Source organism: Thalassophryne amazonica, chromosome 11 (assembly GCF_902500255.1).
Source record: "Thalassophryne amazonica chromosome 11, fThaAma1.1, whole genome shotgun sequence".
In the NCBI taxonomy this organism is placed as follows: domain Eukaryota; kingdom Metazoa; phylum Chordata; class Actinopteri; order Batrachoidiformes; family Batrachoididae; genus Thalassophryne; species Thalassophryne amazonica.
The window spans coordinates 46,785,102-46,809,158 of NC_047113.1; the positions used below are offsets into that span (position 1 = coordinate 46,785,102).

A 24,057-nucleotide genomic window follows, 5' to 3' on the forward strand; every position below is an offset into this window, starting at 1 on the left:
CCGGTAAACCCAAACAGTTGGTGGCGGTAATGCACAGTGTCGTTTGTAAACCTCCAATAAACTCGATAGAAGAAGAAGAACGGAGTCCGGGCAGAAGCTAGCTGGCAGTGAGCTAGCAGATCTGCCCACTTTGCTTAGAGATGGCTTCTCTTTTGCAACCAGATAAAGTTGTGTATCTGGTTCGAGGAGAAAAAAAGATCAGAGCTCCATTGTCTCAGCTTTATTTCTGTCGATACTGTAGTGAGTTACGGTCTTTGGAATGCGTGTCTCACGAGGTACGTGGCATTATTATTTGCGCGGATGTGGAGCTAAATGTTAGCCTGTTAGTCAGCAGCTACTTTGTAGTTAGCTTGATTACTAGCCCCGTTGACCGCACGCTGTATGGTCAAGCTACTTGTCAATCATTTTTTTTCCCGTCAGACTGTCTGTCATTGGCTGGAAGGAGCGTTTGTAGCCTTATGCTAGGTTATTTCACAGTTGTCTTAGTTGAGTATTTAAGATGCCTCATCAATTATGAATATGACAACGAACGGTGGTCGAGTAAATAAGATTAGTTGTACAGATAATAAGCAACAGCTGTCGATTTCACACCCAGCGTGATTTACGCTATATATATATATATATATATATATATATAAATTTGTTGTCAACCTCACTTAAAATTTGTCCTGAAAAACGTAATTCAGTACATCTTCCACAACAGTAGCTAACGGTAATCACAGTTGATGTCAGGAGTTTACGTACATACATTAGCAGAACGATTGTACAATATTAATCTGCAATAATAATACGAAACAATATGAATTTGGTACAGTTTCTTTTCCTCACATTTATTTTACAAGCCAGTCATGGCCCCTTGTGTAAGATAGATATGGACAAATTAGAGAGAATGAAAATAAGGGCCACAAAGCTGGCAAAATCACTGAACCCTCTGTTACATGTCAATAGGCTAAGAGCCCTCAATATGCCAAAATTGTTCTGACGCGGTGTCAGAAGGGACATGATCTAAGAGTTTAAAATTGTAAGAAATACAGACAGAATTTCATCTGACCACTTCTTTTTATGGCAGCCACAGCTACCATAACAACAGACCGGTCCCAGAAGCTATACAAGAAATGGTGTAACAACTTACCTGAAAGTATAATTGAATCCAGTAATGTGCCTAAGTTAAAAAGTCATCTAGATGGGCACTGAGCTGACAAAAATGTACATATTTCCATTGAATGCTTTCAGTAAATAGCCAAGAATTCAGCGGAGGATCAGGATTGACAGATGCATGCCTTATTACACCAGAATTTGGATTGAACTGAAATATTTGAGTTTTCTGAAATCAGCTCAGGGTCAGAATTATGCATGCACCAGCTTGCATAATTAATTCTGTGGTGCTGAAAGTTCCAAACTGTCTCTCAACTTGTCAATTGTGAGTCTGTCATGCGGCTTAAAACGTGCCCAATCCACAGTGGTAACGTGAAAACACGTTTTTGTGTAACTGCTTCAGTGGCCCTTGTGCGGTGATGTTGTTTCACGTAGCTTTGGTGCTGTACAGATGATGTCACATTTCCACAGGGATCTGAGAAGAAAAAGAGCCTTTATCGACATGAAATGTTTCTTTTGCATTTATCCCATCCTAATTACAGTTAGACACAATCCAACTACGAGGAGCAGTGGACCGCCATAGTCTGGCGCCCAGCGCCCCACTCCACATGTAGAGATACTGCCTTGGTCAGAGGCAGAGAAAGGAGAAGACACTAAATAAGCATGTTTTTTGATTGTGGGAGAAAACTGGAGTGCCCGAAGGAAACCCACACAGACACAGGGAGAAAACGCAAACTCCACACAGAAAGGGGGGAAGTGATCCCACAACTTTCTTGCTGTAAGGCACCAGTGCTAATCACTAAGCTATGTGCCGCTTTTTTGACATATATGCTGGAGTTTGAGCGGCTTGCCGTCATATTTCATCACTGTGCGTGTGCGCTCAGAGAGAGAAGACAAAACTAACTACATATTAAATTATTTTTTTTTATCAGTTTGGATTTATTGTGTGTGTGCGTGTACACAATAGATTTTTTTAAAAACCATTGCGGTGACTGAAAAGGTCACTTGACTGCTGTCCTGTTCTCACTTTGTGCTCCTCCGACTGGACTGGAGCTCCACACTGAGTTCTATGAGTCAAACTCTGGATTATACAATTGATGGGGGGGAAAAAAGGAAAACGCTGTGGTAAGTCCACAATGAAATTAATTTACCGAAAACATTCCACGTTATCAGGCACATGGCAGTGGGGGGAAAAAAAACCTGCACACGAAATCCAAACTGAATGTACATGTACGAAAACATGGAAAAATTATTCATTTAATACAGGGTGTCCCAAAAAAGTGCCACAAAAATAAAGCCTTAGAAAATCTATACACTTTTGGATACTGATATCTGTCATACGTCATCTTGAAGCATATCTCATGGAATTTTATCTCTGGTGTTCATTTCTTATTTCACCTCAAGTTTGTAAGAATTTTGGCATTCACAAGATTTGCTCAATGTGTGCACCGCTCCTTTGGTTCGGCCAGATCTCCCTTTAAAATTGTGAACAGTTCTATCAGTTTGAAACTTTTTTACAATCCTCCATGTTGTCTTTCTGTCTGGAGCTTTTCTAATTGCAACATGATCTTGATATTGTCGTTGGGTTTGCACGATTGATTTGGCCTGAAAGTACAATTCCACCAATTTCCCCTTTTTGCTCACTTGTAATACCCCCATCACACATAGCCAGAATGACGTCAAATGGTGTCAAAATGATGAATCGGCCCACATCCGAAAGTGTCGGGTTTCAGTTCCAAAATGTTCTGACAGCAGTCTGCGAAAGTCCACACAATTGGTCCCAGTCGGCCGGCTGTCCCGAGTGTGTTGCACATGTTCAAAACCCTCCAGGCGCCTTCGAGGTGGGACACCTATCCATCGGCGGGCTGAGCTCCATCTGACTGCAATTTACATATTCTGAAGGCGGCATAAACAGGATCTGAAACGATTTGAGTGCGTATGAGGGAACCTCGAGATGGATCGGGCATGGCAAAGCCTGCCGGCATGACCTGCACATGCCACTTATCCACTCATAATGTCCACCTCCGTTGTCCTCTTTTTTCCTCAGTGAGTCTGGGGAAAAAGAGGACGAGCGACAGAATGATTGATTGGGAGTGGGTGACCCCATGGATGCTGGCTTGGACACATATGGTATGAATCCGGTCCTTACGTTGGTTGTTCTTTGATGTCCAGTACAGGTCTTATGCAAAGGGAGAACACAGAGCTGCCTCTCACTCCGTCCCATGTTTGCCATCCAGACATTTGGACATCGGGCAGTCTTCAATGCCTTTTATGGCCGTCTGACAGCAGTCTTTGTCATCTACATATGCTTTGGATTCAGTTTGACAAGTGTACATGAGGCAGTCTGGCTGCGTTCTGACACGGCTGACTGTGCCTCTTTTCCTCCCGACTGCATCCGGATTATGACCATTTTTGCCATGTTGGCCTGCTTCCTGCACATTCTGGCAATGTGTGATGGGGCTTTGGCGGCATCCTCATTGGATCAGTCTCAAACTACATCAGATGAAATTCCTCACATATATTGATGTCTAAAAAAAAAAAAAACTGAATTCAGATTAGCTATTGCAGAATTCTTCTGGAGGTGAGTTGCCTTCACCTCCAGCTTGCACTCGGCCGAGACGGACGCACTTTTCTCTTCTCCCTCCCTCCTTATCTTTCCTGCTTCTGTGGCGTGTTGTCTGTGAGGCTGCAGCTTTGCTCTTCTGGAAAACGACAAAAATGGATCTGTTAAAGTGGTCTCTTTGTTTTTTGTTTTTTTTTGTAGGTGGACTCTCATTATTGCCCAAGCTGCTTGGAGAACATGCCTTCTGCGGAGGCAAAGCTCAAAAAGAACAGGTGACCGGCCATCATACAATGCTGAAATGTTACTCTGAACAAAGGAATAATGACAAAAAACATCTTTGATTTGACACACTTTAATTTTTATTATCCGAGGTCAATCAAAATATGGCCATTGGGTATTGCAAAGGCTTTGCATCCATCTGTCTGTCCCAGTGCAAAGTGTGTGTGTGTGTGTGTGTGTGTGTGTGTGTGTGTGTGTTTACTTTCCACTGGAATACCAGTTAAACAACTGCAAATTTACAGCTGAGGGTATTTTAGCATTGTGTTATATTTTTGTTTAAATGCATGGAGTTCATTCATTCATTCATCTTCTACCGCTTAGTCCAATTAAGGGTCGCAGGGGGCTGGAGCCTATCCCAGCAGTCATAGAGCGCAAGGTGGGGTACACCCAGGACAGGACGCTAGTCTGTAGCAGGGCCACAAATAGACAAACAAACACAGACACACCCACACACACACCCACGGACAATTTTAAAGATTCCAATCCACCTAACCCGCACCCGGAGGAAACCCACGCAAACAGGGGGAGAACATGCAAACTCCACACAGAAAGGCCACGGGAATTGAACCCACGACCTTCTCGCTGTGAGGCAACAGTGCTAACCACTAATCCACCGTGCTGCCCATGCATGCAGTTACTATATCATAATTAAATGCAGAGCACACAATGAAGGCAGTGGTAACTGCCATCACTCGGAGCTGGTTTATTAACGTTTTTCATTCTCCAGATGCTCCTATTGTTCGATGATCTCTGTCGTTTCTTGCCGGCACAGAAGGTGTCATTACACCGCTATTCTCATAAAACTGCTGCTGCTTCTCTGGAACTGGAACCCACAATCTTTGAGTCTTCGATAGTACTGGTTCAATAATACAATTCAGCTGTCAAAGTCTATTTTGTTCGACATTACAAACACGCACCCTCATCCCACTCAGTAGACTTTTCCTTTTATTCTGACTGGCAGAAAAAGTGATCTTGACTTAAATGCTTTTGTGGTTGCTGTTCTGAAAAACAGGATAGACAATAATATTATTGTCACAGTGCAGAAGTGTGTTCATTGCAGCCTTGTAAACTTGCTGTTACACGAAGGATGCAGTGTTCCCCCTCTGTATTGATTTCAAAGTGACAACCTGAGCTCACACCCACACAGTGTCTCTCTGCAGGAATGTGTGAGGCTCCAGTTGGTAGACCATTGACCATCTAGGGTCTACTCTAGTGCATTTCAAACTTAAATGCATCAGTCTGGTTTAGTTTGACAAAAAAATTAAGATGGGAGAACTATTGTTAACACCGCTTTGAGTCTTTCTTATGTACGTGGGAGCGCTGCCATTTTGCACTGCCATGCTGGTACAGTAGCTGGAATGGGACACAAGTATTTTGCGGTGTGACTGTAAGACTGCAGAAAAGATGATCGGTGGGATGATGGTAATGGATAACGGCATCATGCAATCTGCCACCTCACCACTAGAGCAGACTAAATCCTGCACACTGTAGATTTAATCATAAACGTATTGCTAGTATGGCTCACACAAGAAAGTTACACAGATATGATAAACAAAACAGAGTTTAATGCAGCTCGCAAATGGTCGACAAAATCAGCTATAGAATGCATTTAAGTCATCAAATAATTAAATAACAGTGGTCACCTGTGTTGCAGTAGTTTGTTTTATAAAATAAAAACAATACATGTTAAAAATAAAAAAAATTTGGGCAGTGTGGTGACTTGAACATCTGTGTGCGTGCGTGTATGTGTGTGCCCACATTCCTCTTCTAAGTCCAATTTGGCTTGAAATTTGTCACAACCTGATTTATTTATTTATTTTGGTGTTGATTGTTTGTATGACTGTTTCCGCGTGTTCATTTTGATGAATGTCTTTCTGCTGTAGGTGTGCCAACTGTTTCGACTGCCCATGTTGTATGCACACTCTGTCCACTCGTGCCACCAACGTTCCAGCACCTCTGCCCGATGATCCAACTAAGACAGCCATGAAGAAGGCTTACTATCTGGCCTGTGGCTTCTGTCGTTGGACTTCCAGGGATGTAGGAATGGCTGATAAATCTGTCGGTGGGTCTGTTGACAGCACAAGGCAAATATAATGCAGAGCACATGAGGTTTTTATTCATTAGTAATTTTGATGGCTTCAGCAGTGCCAAACCAGTGTTTCAAAACCTTGTAAATTTGAAAATACCAATTTTGCAAAGGAATGTATGGTTTTCCTCTTTGGCCTTTTTAACTGTGATGTTTTCTTTTTCTCATTACAGCCAGTGGTGGATGGCAAGAGCCAGAGAATCCTCATATTCAACGGGTAAATTCTTCCATGGATCACAAGTTTGCTGATCACACATTACTGCTCTTTGAGCAAAATGAGCTGTGCGCTTCAGTATTTGTTTAAACAAATTGTCAAGTTTTATGATTTTTTTTTTTTTATATTTAGTGATCAGTGTGGCAATAGCGTGGAGCTAAATCTGCACGTTTTGTTGTTGCAAAGTTGCTTTGCAGTTATTATTTTTTAAATGTCTTTACAGATTACCGTATTACTTATAAGCACATTATTTATAAGCTGTGTGCTTGAATTCCCCCTTGAATTCAGATCAACAAGCTCATTGAATATTACCAGCAGCTCGCCCACCGTGAGAAGCAGGAGAGAGACAGGAAGAAGCTGGCGAGGAGACGGCAGTGCATGCCTCTGGCGTTCTCGGTAATCTCCTCCCACTGGGTTTTATACTAGCATTCAGCTATTTGAAAATTCCAGAGTTTGCTCTAAGATCTCTTTAAAATGTCAAACAGTTGTCTCTGTGTGAGTTGAAGACTTAAAAAAAAAAAGTACATGCACGCTTGATTTAACACTAAACACAGTAGAAAAGTTATCTTGCTCTGAGACTAATAACAGTAATTTAAGTGAACCAGTTGACATAATCAGTGACGACAAGGTAAACATGCTTAGCGTTTTTAGTTTGCCTGAGATTAATTGTTGTTAGAGCTGGAATAAAAAACAACAAAAAACTAGATGTAGACTGAGTGTTCCCTTACTGCAGAGAGGCTGCACACCTCTGCATGCAGACTAAAACATAAAGCTACAAAGTCTGTGGGATGGGACGCATTTGATTTGTGCTTGGATGAGAGGTGTTCAGATTACCTGTTTTTACACACAGTGCAGCGGTGCATGTTCAAAAGTGTGCACCTCAATGCACAGCCCAAACAGCAGGCCCCCACCCCACCCCAAGAAAGTGAAGCTGACAGCTAACGAGACAGAAGCTTGAAAACTGACTGTAGAGGAATCCATTCCATTTAGCCTAGTAATTTTATTTTCTTCCTTTTTTGAGTGCCTTTGGTGCATCAGGCCTGTTTAATGAGTAACCCCTGCCATTTCCGTCATTTATACATTCTTATCCCGTGCAAATCGGCCATAAATATTACAGATGTCCTGTGTTTAAAATTACATTACTCCACAGGGTTCTCCCCAGAAATTTTTAGTATAGCAGTGCTGTTGGGAACTATTACTGCGCGCAACGCCTCCACTTGGTGTCCTATCTGACCTTGTGTCCTGAAGCCCAAAGACAAAAATGAAAATCTTTTAGTACTGTTTCTGGTCTGATTCTGTGCTGAATTGTTGATTAGTTAAATTAATGTAAAATGTTTGTGTTTTGTTGACACACTGTGTAACAAATGTGCAATAAACTTATTTGAAAGAAAAAATAATGTACAGAAAGACGATTTAAAATGTGGGAGATTCCAGACTAGGAAAAGCAGAAACATCCTGATGGCTGACACAGTGAAGAAATGAACACTGCTTCATCTGATAAAGCTTGTGAGCTTTCATTCGAAACTAAAGGTTCGGATTTATAGAGGCTGTACAGAGAGACAGGAGGTGACACACTTCACCCCAAAACTTAATTTTTTTTCAGATTCTGTTGGATTTTGGATTCTAACGTGTGGTGATGCTTCCGTTTGTCACTGTATACTATTTTAGTCCCACCATGAGCGTGCACGTGGAGTGTCTCCATGACGCTGTTTTGTACAGGCTGGACACGCAGATGGATTTTTTTATTTTATTTTTTTACATTGGGGAAAAAGTCAGAATATGTTATTTTTGGGAGATAATGGCCTTTCTATCTAACTGTGAGAACTTTATGAAGAGCTCCGCAACACCGGGTGGCGATCGTGCGTGATCCATGAGTGGGGACTCCTTTGTTGGAGCAGACTTTGGAAATCACAAGTGGGTGACTGTTCAGGTTTTTTTTTTTTTCTTCTTCTTCTCAGTGGAGCTGGTAGGATTTTTTTAAATTTATTTATTTATTTTTTTACTTTGAGAGTTTGTCTTGACGTGAGACTTCTGTAACGGAGCAGCGCGCACTGTACTCGCGCAGTGTGTATGCGAAACTAAGTTTTTGCACAGTGGAAAGCGGCTCCTTTTACCGTGACTGCATCAGAATTCACAGTTATAACTTAAAGAGTCATCGTAATACCACATCACACTTATATAAACTTTGTAATTAATCTGTGGTTCCGTTTTTAACATTAGCAGCATTCAAGTGTGTGGGTTCCTCTAAGAAATGCTGTCGGAAACACGGAAATGTTATGATGTCAGTGCGGCGTGTCCTTTAAAACATAGAAGAATGGAGATAATGCACACAGCTATCCAGCACCAAAATTTCAAAGTGTGGCTCGGTACCTGAATAATTTTGAATTCCGTTCTGTCGTTTTCTTCATAAAAGCCTCCCTGTTCACTGTCGCAGAGGCTGCAGTATCATTCTTAGCCTCTGATCTGATCGATCCCACAGCAGACGGCGTTTATCGAGTTGGCTGTGCACCTGCTTCCGTGATGCTTGGCATCGGTGTGCCTCCTCCGCAGGCGACCCGGCGATCGATGCGTCCCCACCAAGATGAAGCAAAAAATACAGAGATCTGGCTTCTTGTAAGGCTTGTTTTGTCATGGTTTGTGTCATCTGGATGTAAACAGGATAAAATAAAGAGCTGAAGTTGTTTATGTGAAATTTCCCATAAAACCGGGTTTGCGTGCCGTTAGATTCCCACCAAGTCTACCACTAAAACTTCATGAAACGACACTACACTATAGCAGCACTAGATGGCAGTATGACTGCATGGCGCTGTTGTTCCATTGTCTGGGAAGAACCCTTCTTCACCTCTCCATATAAAATTAATGCTGTCCAGACAAGGCTTTAGAATCTTCAACCTACTGAATCTTTTTTTTTTAAACACAATTTAAAAAAAAAACCTTCAACTTTCCATTTCTGGTTTTTGCACATGCTGACGCTGTAATTGACGTGAATGTTGTTCCTTGTGTATGTTTGTGTGACTACTTATTTGTTGTCTAATTTGTCATTGATGTTGATACTCAGCATTTTTTTGAAAGCGCTGTATAAATTCTTATAAACAGAGTCTGTGTTGCTGTTGCTGCATGTTACTAGTTACACTCAATGTTTGCTTAATCACTTTGGTTTCACCTGGTTCTTTATTCTCTCTTTTTCTTTGCTTGTGCACTCTGATATTTTGGTTTCACTCCCAGCAACACACTATTCATGTGGTGGTGAGTTGCATTTTTCACAACTTCTCTGAACGTCCGCTGTTTTTGAATCGGTTTCTGACATGTCACAGAGTGACCTCACAGATCACATGAATGTCTCTGAATGACGCTGAGGCCTTCACAGTGGGAGCCTTCATGCTTGTTAAATTCAGTAACTTTGTTGATCATAAAATTTCTGAAACAAATTTTGGCCTGGATCCTCAGTTGGTCAGAGTTGGTTCAGGGCATAAAGGCTCCCATTTGTGTCTATTACAGTGGAATAATTTCAGTTGCATTTGTCTTATTTTGAGTGTTTTTTTTTTTTAAATAAGATTTATTTGTTTTTTTATTTGAGATATTATAACTTAGCACTAGTAGTCTGTAGAAAATGACTCGCAGGTTAAATAATGTCATAAATTGTGTTCACTTCTTAAATCTGAAAAGGGCTGACTGAACGTGTGTTTTGTACCTGACATAGGAGAAGTACGGCCTTGGAACCAGACTGCAGAGGCAGAGGCCCGGAGCTCCATTATCAACTCTGGCTGGTCTTTCGTGAGTGTTGTAAATGTGTATTAAACTGTAGTGAAATTTACTAAGATTATTTTTAGTAGACTTATTCCTAAAAACAAATGAGCCTCACTTTGTTTTAATTGATTTCCTACTTTCAAGCAGCGAGTCATTTTAATTAACCTTTTAATTATGCGGTACAACATGAAAGTCGATTAACAGAGTCTTGAAATGGCTTTGAGACATGCAAACACTCCATCCCAGCACATTTGTCTTATGTAATGTAATTTGTTAAAAGGAACCATTTTTAAACTCTGTCATGTGTTCAAGGACACCAACCCAACCTCTGGGACTTAATAATTGGCGGAAAACCTGCCTGATGTTGACAAAGTGTGTTGCCAAAAAAATTACATGCAGTCGATAAATTGGGAGCAAGCAGTGGCTTTGTGAAAGCAGCGAATTTGGCCGCCTCTTCCTTCAGTTTTCTCCTCTTTGTTAGCTGCGTCACGTCTCAGATGGTGGCATGTCCTTGAAGTCTAAGAAACAGAGTTCAGCAGCTTTACATCTTCACACTGAGAAAATTTAAATGATGGTGACTCCTAATGTGCTAAATAAGGCTACAACTAATGATATAATTTTACCCGAGGCCAAAATATGTCCATCTGGTATTGTGAAGTCCTTGCATCCGTCCATTTGTCTGTGCTCAGCACAAGTCCAGTCCTATTAGTGCAGCAAATAACTGAAACAATCATGCAAATGGTGATAAAAGCATCAAATTCGGTATCTCTCTCTTCAAATCTCTTTGATAGGCTGGTAGGCACTTTTTGTTGTTGTTGTTTTACAATCATCTCTCCCATGTTTGTATTTTATGTTTACTGTTTAAAATTGAGGACTACAGAGGAAGCTGAACAGATTTCTATCTAAAAAACTATGTAAATATTCTCTGTTGTCTAAAAACCAAAATAAAGAATCTAAAAAAAAAAAAAGCATCAAATTCAGCAGAAATACTCCTTAGACACTCCTGTTTTGAAAAAAATGATTGGCCACTTGACTTTTCAATCGGTGGTCAGGTAGGGGTCAATTGAAGAATTACACAGAGGTCAAAATTAAAAGATGCTCCAATCATATTGAAAAATATTCCACATTATTTGCCTGATCATAAAGATTCCAAAAAGGTATAGTTTTATATCTGTGACTGAATTCTATGGAGTTACAGGATAAAAACAGCAAGAATGGTGACAAAGGTCAGTTTCATTTTGTACAGGGGTCAAAAGTTGCTCCAATTTTGGTAAAAAGTGATGCAAATTATTGTTGAGCTAATAGGATTAATAAAAAGAATGGTTTTGATAGTGTTGAATGCTTGGCCTCCAAACAAGGTCTACGTCTATTGGATTCTATAACATGTGACATGTTACCCCGTAACGTGATAAGTAAGGATGATACATGGTCCAAACCTTTCCTTTTTAAAACTGTGTTAACTCAACTAGTAATTTGCATCACTTTTTACCAAAATTGGAGCAACTTTAACTTTATACCCCTGTACAAACCGACACTGACCTTTGTTACCATTCTTGCTGTTTTTATCTCATAACTCCATAGAATTCAGTTACAGACAGTCCAAAACATTCCTTTTTGGAATCTTTATGATCAGGCAAGTAATGTGGCATAGGTTTCAATATGATTGGAGCATCTTTTAATTTTGACTCCTGTGTAATTCTTCAATTGACCCCTACCTGAAGGCCAACTGAAAATTCAAGTGGCCAATCGTTTTTTTCAAAAGAGGATTGTCTGAGGAGTATTTCTGCTGAATTTGATGCTTTTATCACCATTTGCAGGATTCCGCTCTAAATGTTCTCTTATCTGCTGCACTATATTACTGCCAGGGTCCTCAAATTCACAGGGAACATTCTTGGGACACAAACCTTGGACAAGTTCAAAGATGGCTAACCTTGGCCTATTTTAAGAGGTCAAAATGTCACATTCTGTTTCCTATTTTTATGTTCATACAGCTGAGGGTATTTTAGCATTGCATTATATTTTATTAGTGGGTTGATTATTTATGAATTAATCAATTATCCATTGCTTAAATTACCAGTAAAGCATAACCATAAAGTCTACCAGTAACTTTTAAATATTTTGAAATAATTATTTTACAGTTTTTTTTTCTAACTTTTAAATATTTTGAAATAATTATTTTACAGTTTTTTTTTTTTTCTTTTGTGTTTTAATCCCAACATATAAAGGCATTCATTAGGAAGAAAGAGAGGCACACAAAGACAGACAATACAATCTTAACATATTTTACAGAGGTGCAACTAACAATTGTTTTCATTATCAGGCAATCTGTTGATTTTTTTTTTTTTTTTTTTTTTGGTATTAGTCCATGAGTTGTTTGCTCTATAAAAAGTCAGAAAATGGTGAAAAATACTGATCAGTGTTTGTCAAAGCCAAAGATGTTGTCCTCAAATGTCTCATTTCATCTACAACCCAAAAATACTCAGTTTACTGTCAGAAAGGGGTAAAGAAACAAGAACATATTTACATTTAAGAAGCTGAAATCTGATTATTTGGATATTGGGAAAAAGAGTCAGTGATTATTCAATTACCAAAATAGCTGTGGATTAATTTAATAATTGGTTAATTGTTACTGATTGAATGCAGAACATGAAAGAGGCCTCTGTTTGTGCTGATTGTGAACTGTATTTTGCAGTGTCATGCTCATTCAGTTTATGTTGTGTACTAGATGAAGGACGGATGTATTAGATTAATTGTGCTGTGTGTGTGTGTGTGCTTCACCAGCCTTAAAGAGGGTGAGGACCAAAAGGAAATTACCATCGAGCCTGCCCAGGCCCTCGATGAGTTGGAGCCTTTGCCTGAAGACTGTTATACCAGGCCCATCAATTTACCAGAGGGTAAAGGCTCATGCAGAATCAGTATTATTTTCATTGTCTTTCCTTGTCATTTGACTGTTGAGTTGTCATCCTTTTAGTAACCACATTGTGCCAGCGACTTCTGCAGCCTGACTTCCAGCCTGCAGGAGCTTCTCAGCTCCACCCCAGACACAAACATCTCCTGATGAAGCGCTCGCTGCGCTGTCGGGTCGGTACCCCTTCACAACACTACAGTGTATTATTTATGTCATAGATCACATATATGCAAAAACAGAATTTCATTTCCTGTTTTAGAAATGTGAGCACAACCTGAGCAAGCCAGAATTCAACCCTACTTCAATCAAGTTCAAAATTCAGCTTGTGGCTGTGTGAGTATCGCTGTCAGTGTGTTTATTTTAATCTAAGATTCTGAACCTCAGTTCAGATTTCATTTATATTTATCATTAAGAAATACATTCAATAATGTACAGTTGTGAAATATGTCTGGAGTAGACAGTTACCAAAATCCTGGTGACTGTTCAGCTATAGTTTGCCTGAAGGTATGTGGAACACCCGCACCTAGGTTTGACCTGTTTTCTCTTATTAAAATCTTTGTGTTTTACTTCATGAGTGGAATGAACGAAGCCAGACACTGGAAATGTTCATGAATGCATCCCTGGACTTGTCCTAAGAAAACTGCCTATAAAATAACTTGAATTAGTCCAATTATTTCTGGCCTCATAATGGATGATCTGTGTGTCAAAGTGGCTCTAAAAATCTACACTACAAGCACTGTGATAGTGTAGAGAAGAAAAATTACAAAGGCTGTATTTGATGAATTTGTTGAGACTTGTAGACTTTATCATAGTTTTTTATTTTTTTTTATTTTCAGCTGCCAGTGAATGTTGCTGTTCAACCATTATTAAGTACAGTTTCAAATACTGTTGGGGTTCTTTACTGTCTGGCTGTGTTTGATCAATTTGCTGCCTGTTTATCCAACAGGAGTTACATCCCTGAAGTGAGAATCATGTCCATTCCAAATCTTCGCTACATGAAGGTGAGTGTGAGTGCCGCATGTTGACTATAACATACACATGTTCCATAACAGGTTGTTTAATAAAATAAAGTACTCTGCTTTGGCAACATTAGCCTGTCTCGACGTGCTAGTCTTCAAAAAGAAACTCTACTCGGCATAAATTTGTCTGTGAACTAAACCAGTTTAGAATGTAATTTGGGTCATATTTGGGATCTTTGTATTTAGGAGAGCCAAGTGCTGCTGACCCTGACCAATCCCGTGGAGAACATTACCCATGTCACACTAGCTGCCTGTGAGGACAATGACCCGGATGACATAAACAGCACTGCTAAGGTATTTATTTTTTAATGTTGAAAATTGTTTCAGTAGCTGACATGTCGGTGTTTCCTGGAGGATATAATGTTGGCCTGCAACACATGCAACACCCCCTCTGACCTACTGACCTTTTGACATTGAAATGGTAGATTCAGGTGTAAAAAATTAGACTATGTGCCTTTGAGAAACTTACAAAAGCCCTTTAGTACAAATCAAAAATATTTCATTTTAAGGAATGCAAGACTGTCTATACAGTTTGTTTTTACAGTATATATGGAAATACATTTGAGAATAATTTGGTAAAATGTATTTTCCACACACATACAATCGCTGGTTCAACACAAACCAATGTAGGACAGCACCTCAAAGAAATAGAGAAGTTTTATCATTTAAAATGTTGTCTTTTGGCTGCTCCAGTCTGTATGTGGTCGGCACCGACGACCCAGTGCAAGTTCACATTTGGCACAAGTTTTACCAATTTGGCAAATGCTGAAAGCACTTTACAATTGTGGCCCCTTTGCCACTATCAGGGTACTGTTCTCTTGGGTTTGTGGTCCTGACCATCAGGGTACTAACAGATAACCCATGGGAAAACGCTGCTGCTTCCACTGGAGTGCTGCTTGTTACACGGCCGAGTAACATGGAAGGAGGCACAAAGTGCACACAGTTAGTCTTTGATACTCATCTTTATTTTGAGTGGGAAGTTTCTCAAGAGTTTAACATTTGTAGGTGCTACGTGTGGTGTTGGTCAGAGTCAGTGAGTGCAGTCTTCTACACATCTTAAAAGCTGTTATGACATATGAACTCTGAACATTGTCTAGAGTTACCCTTCAACCTCAGATGTTTACATTCTTCAGGTTTCGCACATCTTACCTGACAGACACACCAGTAATACATTGACCTCATCCGTTCACACATGGGCTCAGTCAGACATCATACGGTGCAATATATATATATATACAACCCCTGGCAATAATTATGGAATCACCAGCCTCGGAGGATGTTCATTCAGTTGTTTAATTTTGTAGAAAAAAAGCAGATCACAGACATGACACAAAACTAAAGTCATTTCAAATGGCAACTTTCTGGCTTTAAGAAACACTATTAGAAATCAGGAAAAATAATTGTGGCAGTCAGTAACGGTTACTTTTTTAGACCAAGCAGAGGGAAAAAAATATGGACTCACTCAATTCTGAGGAATAAATTATGGAATCACCCTGTAAATTTTCATCCCCAAAACTAACACCTGCATCAAATCAGATCTGCTCGTTAGTCTGCATCTAAAAAGGAGTCATCACACCTTGGAGAGCTGTTGCACCAAGTGGACTGACATGAATCATGGGTCCAACACGAGAGATGTCAATTGAAACAAAGGAGAGGATTATCAAACTCTTAAAAGAGGGTAAATCATCACGCAATGTTGCAGAAGATGTTGGTTGTTCACAGTCAGCTGTGTCTAAACTCTGGACCAAATACAAACAACATGGGAAGGTTGTTAAAGGCAAACATACTGGTAGACCAAGGAAGACATCAAAGCGTCAAGACAGAAAACTTAAAGCAATATGTCTCAAAAATCGAAAATGCACAACAAAACAAATGAGGAACGAATGGGAGGAAACTGGAATCAACGTCTGTGACCGAACTGTAAGAAACCGCCTAAAGGAAATGGGATTTACATACAGAAAAGCTAAACGAAAGCCATCATTAACACCTAAACAGAAAAAAAACAAGGTTACAATGGGCTAAGGAAAAGCAATCGTGGACTGTGGATGACTGGATGAAAGTCATATTCAGTGATGAATCTCGAATCTGCATTGGGCAAGGTGATGATGCTGGAACTCTTGTTTGGTGCCGTTCCAATGAGATTTATAAAGATGACTGCCTGAAGAGAACATGTAAATTTCCACAGTCATTGATGATATGGGGCTGCATGTCAAGTAAAGGCACTGGGGAGATGGCTGTCATTACATCATCAATAAATGCACAAGTTTACATTGATATTTTGGACACTTTTCTTATCCCATCAATTGAAAGGATATTTGGGGATGATGAAATCATTTTTCAAGATGATAATGCATTGTCATAGAGCAAAAACTGTGAAAACATTCCTTGCAAAAAGACACATAGGGTCAATGTCATGGCCTGCAAATAGTCCGGATCTTAATCCAATTGAAAATCTTTGGTGGAAGTTGAAGAAAATGGTCCATGACAAGGCTCCAACCTGCAAAGCTGATCTGGCAACAGCAATCAGAGAAAGTTGGAGCCAGATTGATGAAGAGTACTCTTTGTCACTCATTAAGTCCATGCCTCAGAGACTGCAAGCTGCCAGAGGTGGTGCAACAAAATACTAGTGATGTGTTGGAGCGTTCTTTTGTTTTTCATGATTCCATAATTTTTTCCTCAGAATTGAGTGATTCCATATTTTTTTTCCCTCTGCTTGATCTAAAAAAGTAACCGTTACTGACTGACAATTTTTTTTCCTGATTTCTTATAGTGTTTCTTAAAGCCAAAAAGTTGCCATTTGAAGTGACTTTAGTTTTGTGTCATGTCTGTGATCTGCTTTTTTTTCCTACAAAATTAAACAACTGAATGAACATCCTCCGAGGCTGGTGATTCCATAATTTTTGCCAGGGGTTGTATATATGTGTGTGTGTGTGTGTGTGTGTGTGTGTATATATATATATATATATATATATATATAATGTGTGTGTGTGTGCGTACATGTATATATGTATACTGTTACGCCTCCAAATTATTTGGACATCTGCGTTCTCGCAGCTCCTAGACAACTTTAGTGTTGCTAAATCTGTGTAACAAACTAAACATCTGACCTTTGTGACACTGAGGGATGACTATTGCTGAACAAATTTTACCTTGTATTAAGAAAACTAGTGTGTTTTTACTGGGTGAACACAGCTCTTAAAGCACAGGATGTACTTGCCAGCTTGGACACAAACATTTTGTTAAAAATTAATGGTGGGAACAGCAGCGCTCAGGATGTGTAATTTGTTACTCCTCGGTGAACTTGAGTAACTAAGAAAACATGAATATTGCAACAGTATAGAGATATTATCTTTTACAAAGGTTACTGATGTATTACACAGCGCCGGGTGTGATGCTTTGTCATCGTACGGATTATTCAGTGCCATGAATTCTGCAATATCCATTAATTATCCTTTCACATTTAATGTGTGCTGCTGAGAAGCTTTGGGTCCTTTTAATAATGTATTCTGATATTATGTGAGGGGGAACAGAGAATAATACTTAAGTTGTTTTGTCTCTCCACCCACTCCTGACCATCAGCTTTGCACATGTTTGGAGTATGGATAAGTGATGGATGATTTCTCAATAGCGTTTGATGTTGTGATGGAGTAACTTTACAGAAGATGACACTGTATTTGGAAATATCTTCTCCTGATAGAGCTTGGAACGGTTTTGTCCCCTTCCTTTGTCTTTCCCTGGCTCAGTTCCACTGAGTTCTAAATGAACCTTCTGGACACACAGCATTTTAGGGGTGTTTTTCTTCCTGTCACATTTTTGAGCTGGTGTGCTCATTTTTCACTGCACCCACAAGTGCTGCATCTCTATGGAAATGGCAGGACATAGCTAGAAGTAAGCGTATCTCTTGTACAGTATTGCTTAGATAATTCATTTTACAAAAATTGCATGCCTGTTTCTCGACATACACATTTTTCCAAATGCCTACAAGAATGACCAGTGTTGGTCAGAGAACCATTTTAATGTAACAGAATAGCAATGTTTTGGCTTTGTAGATGTGTACATCCATGAGAACAGTAACCAGCAGCTGTTTTTACATGTAGAAATAATGTCTAATCTCTGCATTGTGATGATGCTCCCCTTAGCTACTTTTTACAAACAAGGATGTGCCCTAAATGGTATTTTACACTTTACTACAGCAGTCAACAACTGTTTCCTATGTCAGTATTTATTGGCTTCATGACATCCTGTGCAATGAGAATGAAGCAACACACCCCCTTTTCTCTGAGCTTGTCTGTCCCCTGTTGACATTTCTCGTCTGGCTGCACATGCACATTTAGTGCATGAGATTTCTAAGTGTGCATGTTTAGTCCGCGCGAGTCCAGCCCTGTGAAACAGTTGCCCCTCTGTATCTTTATAACCCCCATCAGTTCATGTCAAGAAACTTGCCAATCTATATACCTGGGGTCCATGTGGACCCCAAAAGAAAAATATTTTGGAGCCTACAGTATTCAAACTGGATCAAAATAAACTGTAACTGGAGACAGCTGTACAGGTGAGGACATAAAATTTCAGCTGAATAACTGTAATGGTTCAGAAAATATATCAAATTTATACCTTGGGTCAAAGTGGTGTACTGATTAGGGATAAAGAGAGAACAGAACTCATTACTCGCTACTAGTTTTTGATTTTTTTCAATATGGCACGTTTGCAGATTTTCCAGAAGTACATCTAAAAATCATATCTAGAGGTGAAAAATGTTTCTGACCAAGGACATGACTGGAATACAATCCATATACCTCTGCTTTTCCAACATACAGAGCTGCTTCGGCTTCTCCCTTGTTTCACTTGGCTTTCGCCGTTGCAGGGGTGAAGTGGATCTGCATGTTGATTTTTGCTGGATGCCCCTTCTGACGCAACTCCACATTGCATGAATAGGCCGGGCAGGGTGACCTTTAACCAGTAACCTGCTCTGGAAACAAGCACACTTAACTGCTTGACCAATCAGAGCTGTTACTCTTTGTTGTAGTTAATGGGAAAGAGGGAGGGTTGGGAAGGAGCGGCCAAGAAGGGAAGCATTGTTTTGGTCCTGAAAATGGCACTAATGTTTGATCTGGTGGCTTAAAATAATTTTTGGTACAGTAGTGTTCAGAATAATAGTAGTGCTATATGACTGAAAAGATTAATCCAGGTTTTGAGTATATTTCTTATTGTTACATGGGAAACAAGGTACCAGTAGATTCAGTAGATTCTCACAAATCCAACAAGACCAAGCATTCATGATATGCACACTCTTAAGGCTATGAAATTGGGCTATTAGTAAAAAAAAAAAAAAAAGTAGAAAAGGGGGTGTTCACAATAATAGTAGTGTGGCATTCAGTCAGTGAGATCATCAATTTTGTGGAACAGGTGTGAATCAGGTGTCCCCTATGTAAGGATGAAGCCAGCACCTGTTGAACATGCTTTTCTCTTTGAAAGCCTGAGGAAAATGGGATGTTCAAGACATTGTTCAAAAGAACTGCGTAGTTTGATTAAAAAGTTAATTGGAGAGGGGAAAACATACGCAGGTGCAAAAAATTATAGGCTGTTCATCTAGAATGATCTCCAATGCTTTAAAATGGACAAAAAAAAAAGACGCGTGGAAGAAAATGGAAAACAACCATCAAAATGGATAGAAGAATAACCAGAATGGCAAAGGCTCACCCACTGATCAGCTCCAGGATGATCAAAGACAGTCTGGAGTTACCTGTAAGTGCTGTGACAGTTAGAAGACACCTGTGTGAAGCTAATTTATTTGCAAGAATCCCCAGCAAAGTCCCTCTGTTAAATAAAAGACGTGCAGAAGAGGTTACAATTTGCCAAAGAACACATCAACTGGTCTAAAGAGAAATGGAGGAATATTTTGTGGACTGATGAGAGTAAAATTCTTTTTGGGTCCAAGGGCCACAGACAGTTTGTGAGATGACCCCCAAACTCTGAATTCAAGCCACAGTTCACAGTCAAGACAGTGAAGCATGGTGGTGCAAGCATCATGATATGGGCATGTTTCTCCTACTATGGTGTTGGGCCTATATATCGCATACCAGGTATCATGGATCAGTTTGGATATGTCAAAATACTTGAAGAGGTCATGTTGCCTTATGCTGAAGAGGACATGCCCTTGAAATGGGTGTTTCAGCAAGACAGTGACCCCAAGCACACTAGTGGAGGTGACTAGGGGAGGTGATGGTCTAGTGGTTAAGGTGTTGGGCTTGAGTCCAGAAGATCATGGGCTCAAATCCCCACCTGACTGGAAAATCACTAAGGGCCCTTGGGCAAGGCCTTTAATCCCCTTTTGCTCCCGGTGTGTAGTGAGCGCCTTGTATGGCAGCACCCTGACATCGGGGTGAATGTGAGGCATAATTGTAAAGCGCTTTGAGCATCTGATACAGATGGAAAAGTGCTATATAAATGCAGTCCATTTAGTAAACGAGCAAAATTTTGGTTCCAAACCAACAAAATTAATGCCTCGCAGATGTGAAGAAATCATGAAAAACTGTGGTTATACAACTAAACACTAGTTTAGTGATTCACAGGATTGCTAAAAAAAGCAGTTTGAACATAATAGTTTTGAGTTCGTAGCGTCAACAGCAGATGCTACTATTATTGTGAACACCCCCTTTTCTACTTTTTTTTTTTTTTTTTTTTTACTAATAGCCCAATTTCACAGCCTTAAGAGTGTGCATATCATGAATGCTTGGTCTTGTTGGATTTACGAGAATCTACTGAATCTACTGGTACCTTATTTCCCATGTAACAATAAGAAATATACTCAAAACCTGGATTAATCTTTTTAGTCACATAGCACTACTATTATTCTGAACACTGCTCTACCTTAAGTAAAGGAAAACCGTTCCCCAAACAAAAATTATATAACTTAGAAAAGTTTATAAATAAAATCCCTGCTACAAAGATACAGGAGCACATAAGTGATGATTTGCTGAATGCTGACACTGATTTGTTGCTGTAGGTCATAGTACCCAGCAAAGAACTGATCCTGGCAGGAAAAGATGCTGCTGCTGAGTATGACGAACTGGCAGAACCGCAGGATTTCCAGGACGACCCAGAGTAAGATGACGCACACAGACAGACACATGGACACAGATAACGTGTGTTGTACTTTTAACCTGATTTTTTGTCGTCCTTTATTTATTTATTTTTTACAGTGTCGTTGCCTTCAGGAAATCGAACAAGATTGGTTTTTTCATCAAAGTGGTCCCTCAGAAAGAAGAGGATGTGGATGTTACCGTTTCCTTTAAGATTCGTCATGATTTCCGTAACCTCGCTGCTCCCATCAGGCCTAGTGAGGAAACGGCTGAAACGACTGCCGAGGCTGTTTGGCTCACGCACCATGTAGAGCTGAAGCTGGGACCACTTGCTGCCTGAACAATAAAACCAGTTTAGTCTTTAACAGTGCCAGTGGTTGGTTCCTTGAACTAACTTTATACTGTTAAAAATGAGTTCTGATTCTGGTTTGTGATGCATAAGAACTAATTTTACATGTTGTACAGCTAATTTTTTTTTTTTTTTTTTTTTGGTAAGTTCCCACGGGCATCATGGATATATTGTGAAGCAGCGAGTGCATGAAAACACCTTACGCTGACAACTTCTCAGAACTGTGCACAACTTTTAGGAGCTCTAGTTTTGAAGAAAATGTATTTGATTTTTTTTTTTTTTTTTTTAATGCACAACAGAAATTCGAATCAACTGATTTTTTTTTTTTTTTTTTTTTGTCATCAGTTCAGTCCCCCCCCCCCACCCCCCAAACACACACACACACACACACACACACACACACACACACACACACACACACACACACACACACACACTTCAGTACTAAAATGATACTAAATTGGGGGAGACGACCAAAGTAAAAAAATTGTAATCTTATGGGTGAAAAGTGGTCATAGTTTACATACCATATTTATGTAGTTGTAAAGGTTAGCTATTTGGCAGTGTTAATATTATTTTAAGGTTTTAGGCATATTATATGCACCTACATTTTTTGCATGGTATATGAGATAAAGTAACCGATGAGTGAATTTGAAGTTTAGATGTTTCTGCTAAAACTGTACAACAAACATGGTTTCTACCAGTCACAGACAGACTGCTGCTTTTTGATTTGTGCTCAGCCTTAAATGAGACATTTACTCTTTTCAATTTTTTAGATGGTTTTGGGGTCATCTTCACTTGGTACATTTACTGATTTAAGTTTTTCTCCCATTACAGAGTTTTGATATCTGTCTTCGGTATCAGCAAAAATAAATAAATTGGAGAAATAAATTCTGATACCCAATGGGGGCCTGAAATCTGCAATAATTGGTCATAAATGTAGAGGTGTAGAACATTGTGAGCAATTATAAGTTTTAAATGTGTAAAATTCGACATTGGTATGAATACGGTTTTGTTTTTTTTTTGTTTTTTTTTGTTTTTTTAAAGGTGAATAATTGGAGATTGGGGTAATTTTGCATAAAAGTAAGTGAAAGTGGACAATCGTGTGCAATATACAGTAATTGGAACCTCCCATTCACTTAGCAGAAGACGCTTCCCAGTCCTCTGCAACATAAAATCCATGAAATGCATGTTGCGCTCATAAACAGAAAACATTTTTTGAAAACTTAAAGAGAACTTTTAACATTTATGGAAGAGGGTGGGGAAAAATGCAGGAGTTGCATATTGTGTTGGCGCATACACAAACATATGTGAATTGGATGTAAATGAAAATAAACTTGCTTTTGTATGTCATTGGGTACAAAATAGGAAAAAGAAGTGTGACAACAAATAAATTTGGCAATGATTTTTAAAAATCAGGCTCGCAAACTGAGGAAATTTGGACCAAAAATTAGTTACGGTTAGAACACAGTCAAAGGCTAACCAGCAAATTAATGTTATGGATGGAGTAATAAGGAACGCACTTAACTACTGAATCCTTTACGATAGATTATAGAATTAGCCACTTACCTTAGCCTTGCTGTCCACTGACATTTTACGTCGATTGCATCAACAGTCTACTTGCGTCTCAGTTGACAGCAGTGATAGCTGACAGGACGTGAAGGTAACTATAATGTTAAAAGTTTTATTTACATTGCAATTGCGTTTTTGCCTGTTTCGTAGGGACGAGGAGCTGTTTGAGTGGAAAAAATGTAAAATTAGAGCCTGGATGAAAAATGTCCTAGTTCTCCTTTAACCCCATAAGTGCACTTTGTTGAATAATTGACTTGTACAGTAAAAAAAAACTGAAGACAGAGTCACACACCTTTTGAGCAGACACACCACAAACTGCGACACCAGTAGTTCTTGTATCTGTACATTGCCCCCCCTCCCATGTTGACAACACTTGCATGCTACAGCTATAGTAAATATAAAACCTGTTAGATAATATTTCATGTTATATTCACATGAAGATTACTCTGAGGTTGATGTTGACATCACACCAAACACTGAGGACTGTTAATGGATGAAACCACACAGGAACTTTTGTTTCTTCTCACTGTGGAAAATCTCTGGATTTGAACAAAAATGCTAATCAGTTGAGACAACAGGTACTTTTTTTCTGCTTAAACGTTTTAAATTGAGCTCACTAAGCGTGTATGGTGACTTTAAAGTGTCTCGTGTAAACATTTAACCCTAGATTAAACGTCAATACTAACAAATAAAAAGTGATACTTCAATATATTGCTTGACATTTGTGTATGGTGTATGGACATTGGTGTGTGTGTTTTTAACCCTCCTGTGATTTCTGCAGTTCACATCTCGAACACATGATGGTACTCCTGGCAAAGTGTTGGATATCCTTGTGACAAAGGCAGTTTTGGGTTGAAACGTCACAGAAAACAAGTTTGCAGAGAGATTTGAAGCACTCTAAAACCAAATCAATACCACTGATAGCAGTGTGTGTGTGTGTGATTGCATGCAGTGTTTTTGTAGCAGTGAAGCACTGAGAAATCTCAGACTTGTATCGACCCGCCAGGAATTCAAGCCTTGACTTGATTTTTCACAAGTATTAGTTTGTAGACGGGAAGGTTGACGTGATGAAGATAAAATTTGTGCACCAACAGACAGCATTTTGTCATAAATGTGTATCGGTGCTGTACAGCAGCGCTTTGTCCA

The 24,057-nt window shown here is 39.5% G+C and overlaps 1 protein-coding gene and 1 long non-coding RNA gene across 3 annotated transcripts; one reads left to right on the forward strand and one right to left on the reverse strand.

Moving 5' to 3' along the window:
• Window positions 1-75: 75 nt before the first annotated feature.
• dctn4 (dynactin 4) lies at window positions 76-21,567 on the forward strand. Of its 2 annotated transcripts, XM_034181498.1 has the most exons (14): window positions 76-275; window positions 3,860-3,930; window positions 5,821-5,999; window positions 6,197-6,240; window positions 6,526-6,633; window positions 9,463-9,483; window positions 9,938-10,011; window positions 12,766-12,878; window positions 12,956-13,065; window positions 13,152-13,225; window positions 13,839-13,893; window positions 14,098-14,205; window positions 20,915-21,012; window positions 21,111-21,567. In XM_034181498.1, the coding sequence occupies exons 1-14, from the start codon at window positions 141-143 to the stop codon at window positions 21,328-21,330; spliced, it is 1,410 nt and encodes a 469-aa protein (XP_034037389.1). In that variant the 5' UTR covers window positions 76-140; the 3' UTR covers window positions 21,331-21,567. The 2 variants fall into 2 exon arrangements, with proteins under 2 accessions (XP_034037389.1, XP_034037390.1); XM_034181499.1 differs by lacking the exon at window positions 9,463-9,483.
• On the reverse strand, window positions 2,125-23,045 carry LOC117520181. The gene is made up of 5 exons (XR_004563559.1): window positions 22,883-23,045; window positions 20,769-20,774; window positions 20,207-20,214; window positions 14,019-14,022; window positions 2,125-2,137 (listed from the first exon to the last, which is right to left on the reverse strand). It is a non-coding gene; the product is annotated as an uncharacterized LOC117520181 (long non-coding RNA).
• Between the last annotated feature and the right edge of the window lie 1,012 nt (window positions 23,046-24,057).

Bases quoted from the DNA above. Each gene is read 5' to 3' on its own strand.
- dctn4 (XM_034181498.1), top strand. From the start codon at position 141: ATGGCTTCTCTTTTGCAACCAGATAAAGTTGTGTATCTGGTTCGAGGA. The intron at 3,931-5,820 runs GTGACCGGCCAT...TTTCTGCTGTAG, and splicing joins GCAAAGCTCAAAAAGAACAG to GTGTGCCAACTGTTTCGACT. The intron at 9,484-9,937 runs GTGAGTTGCATT...TACCTGACATAG, and splicing joins AACACACTATTCATGTGGTG to GAGAAGTACGGCCTTGGAAC.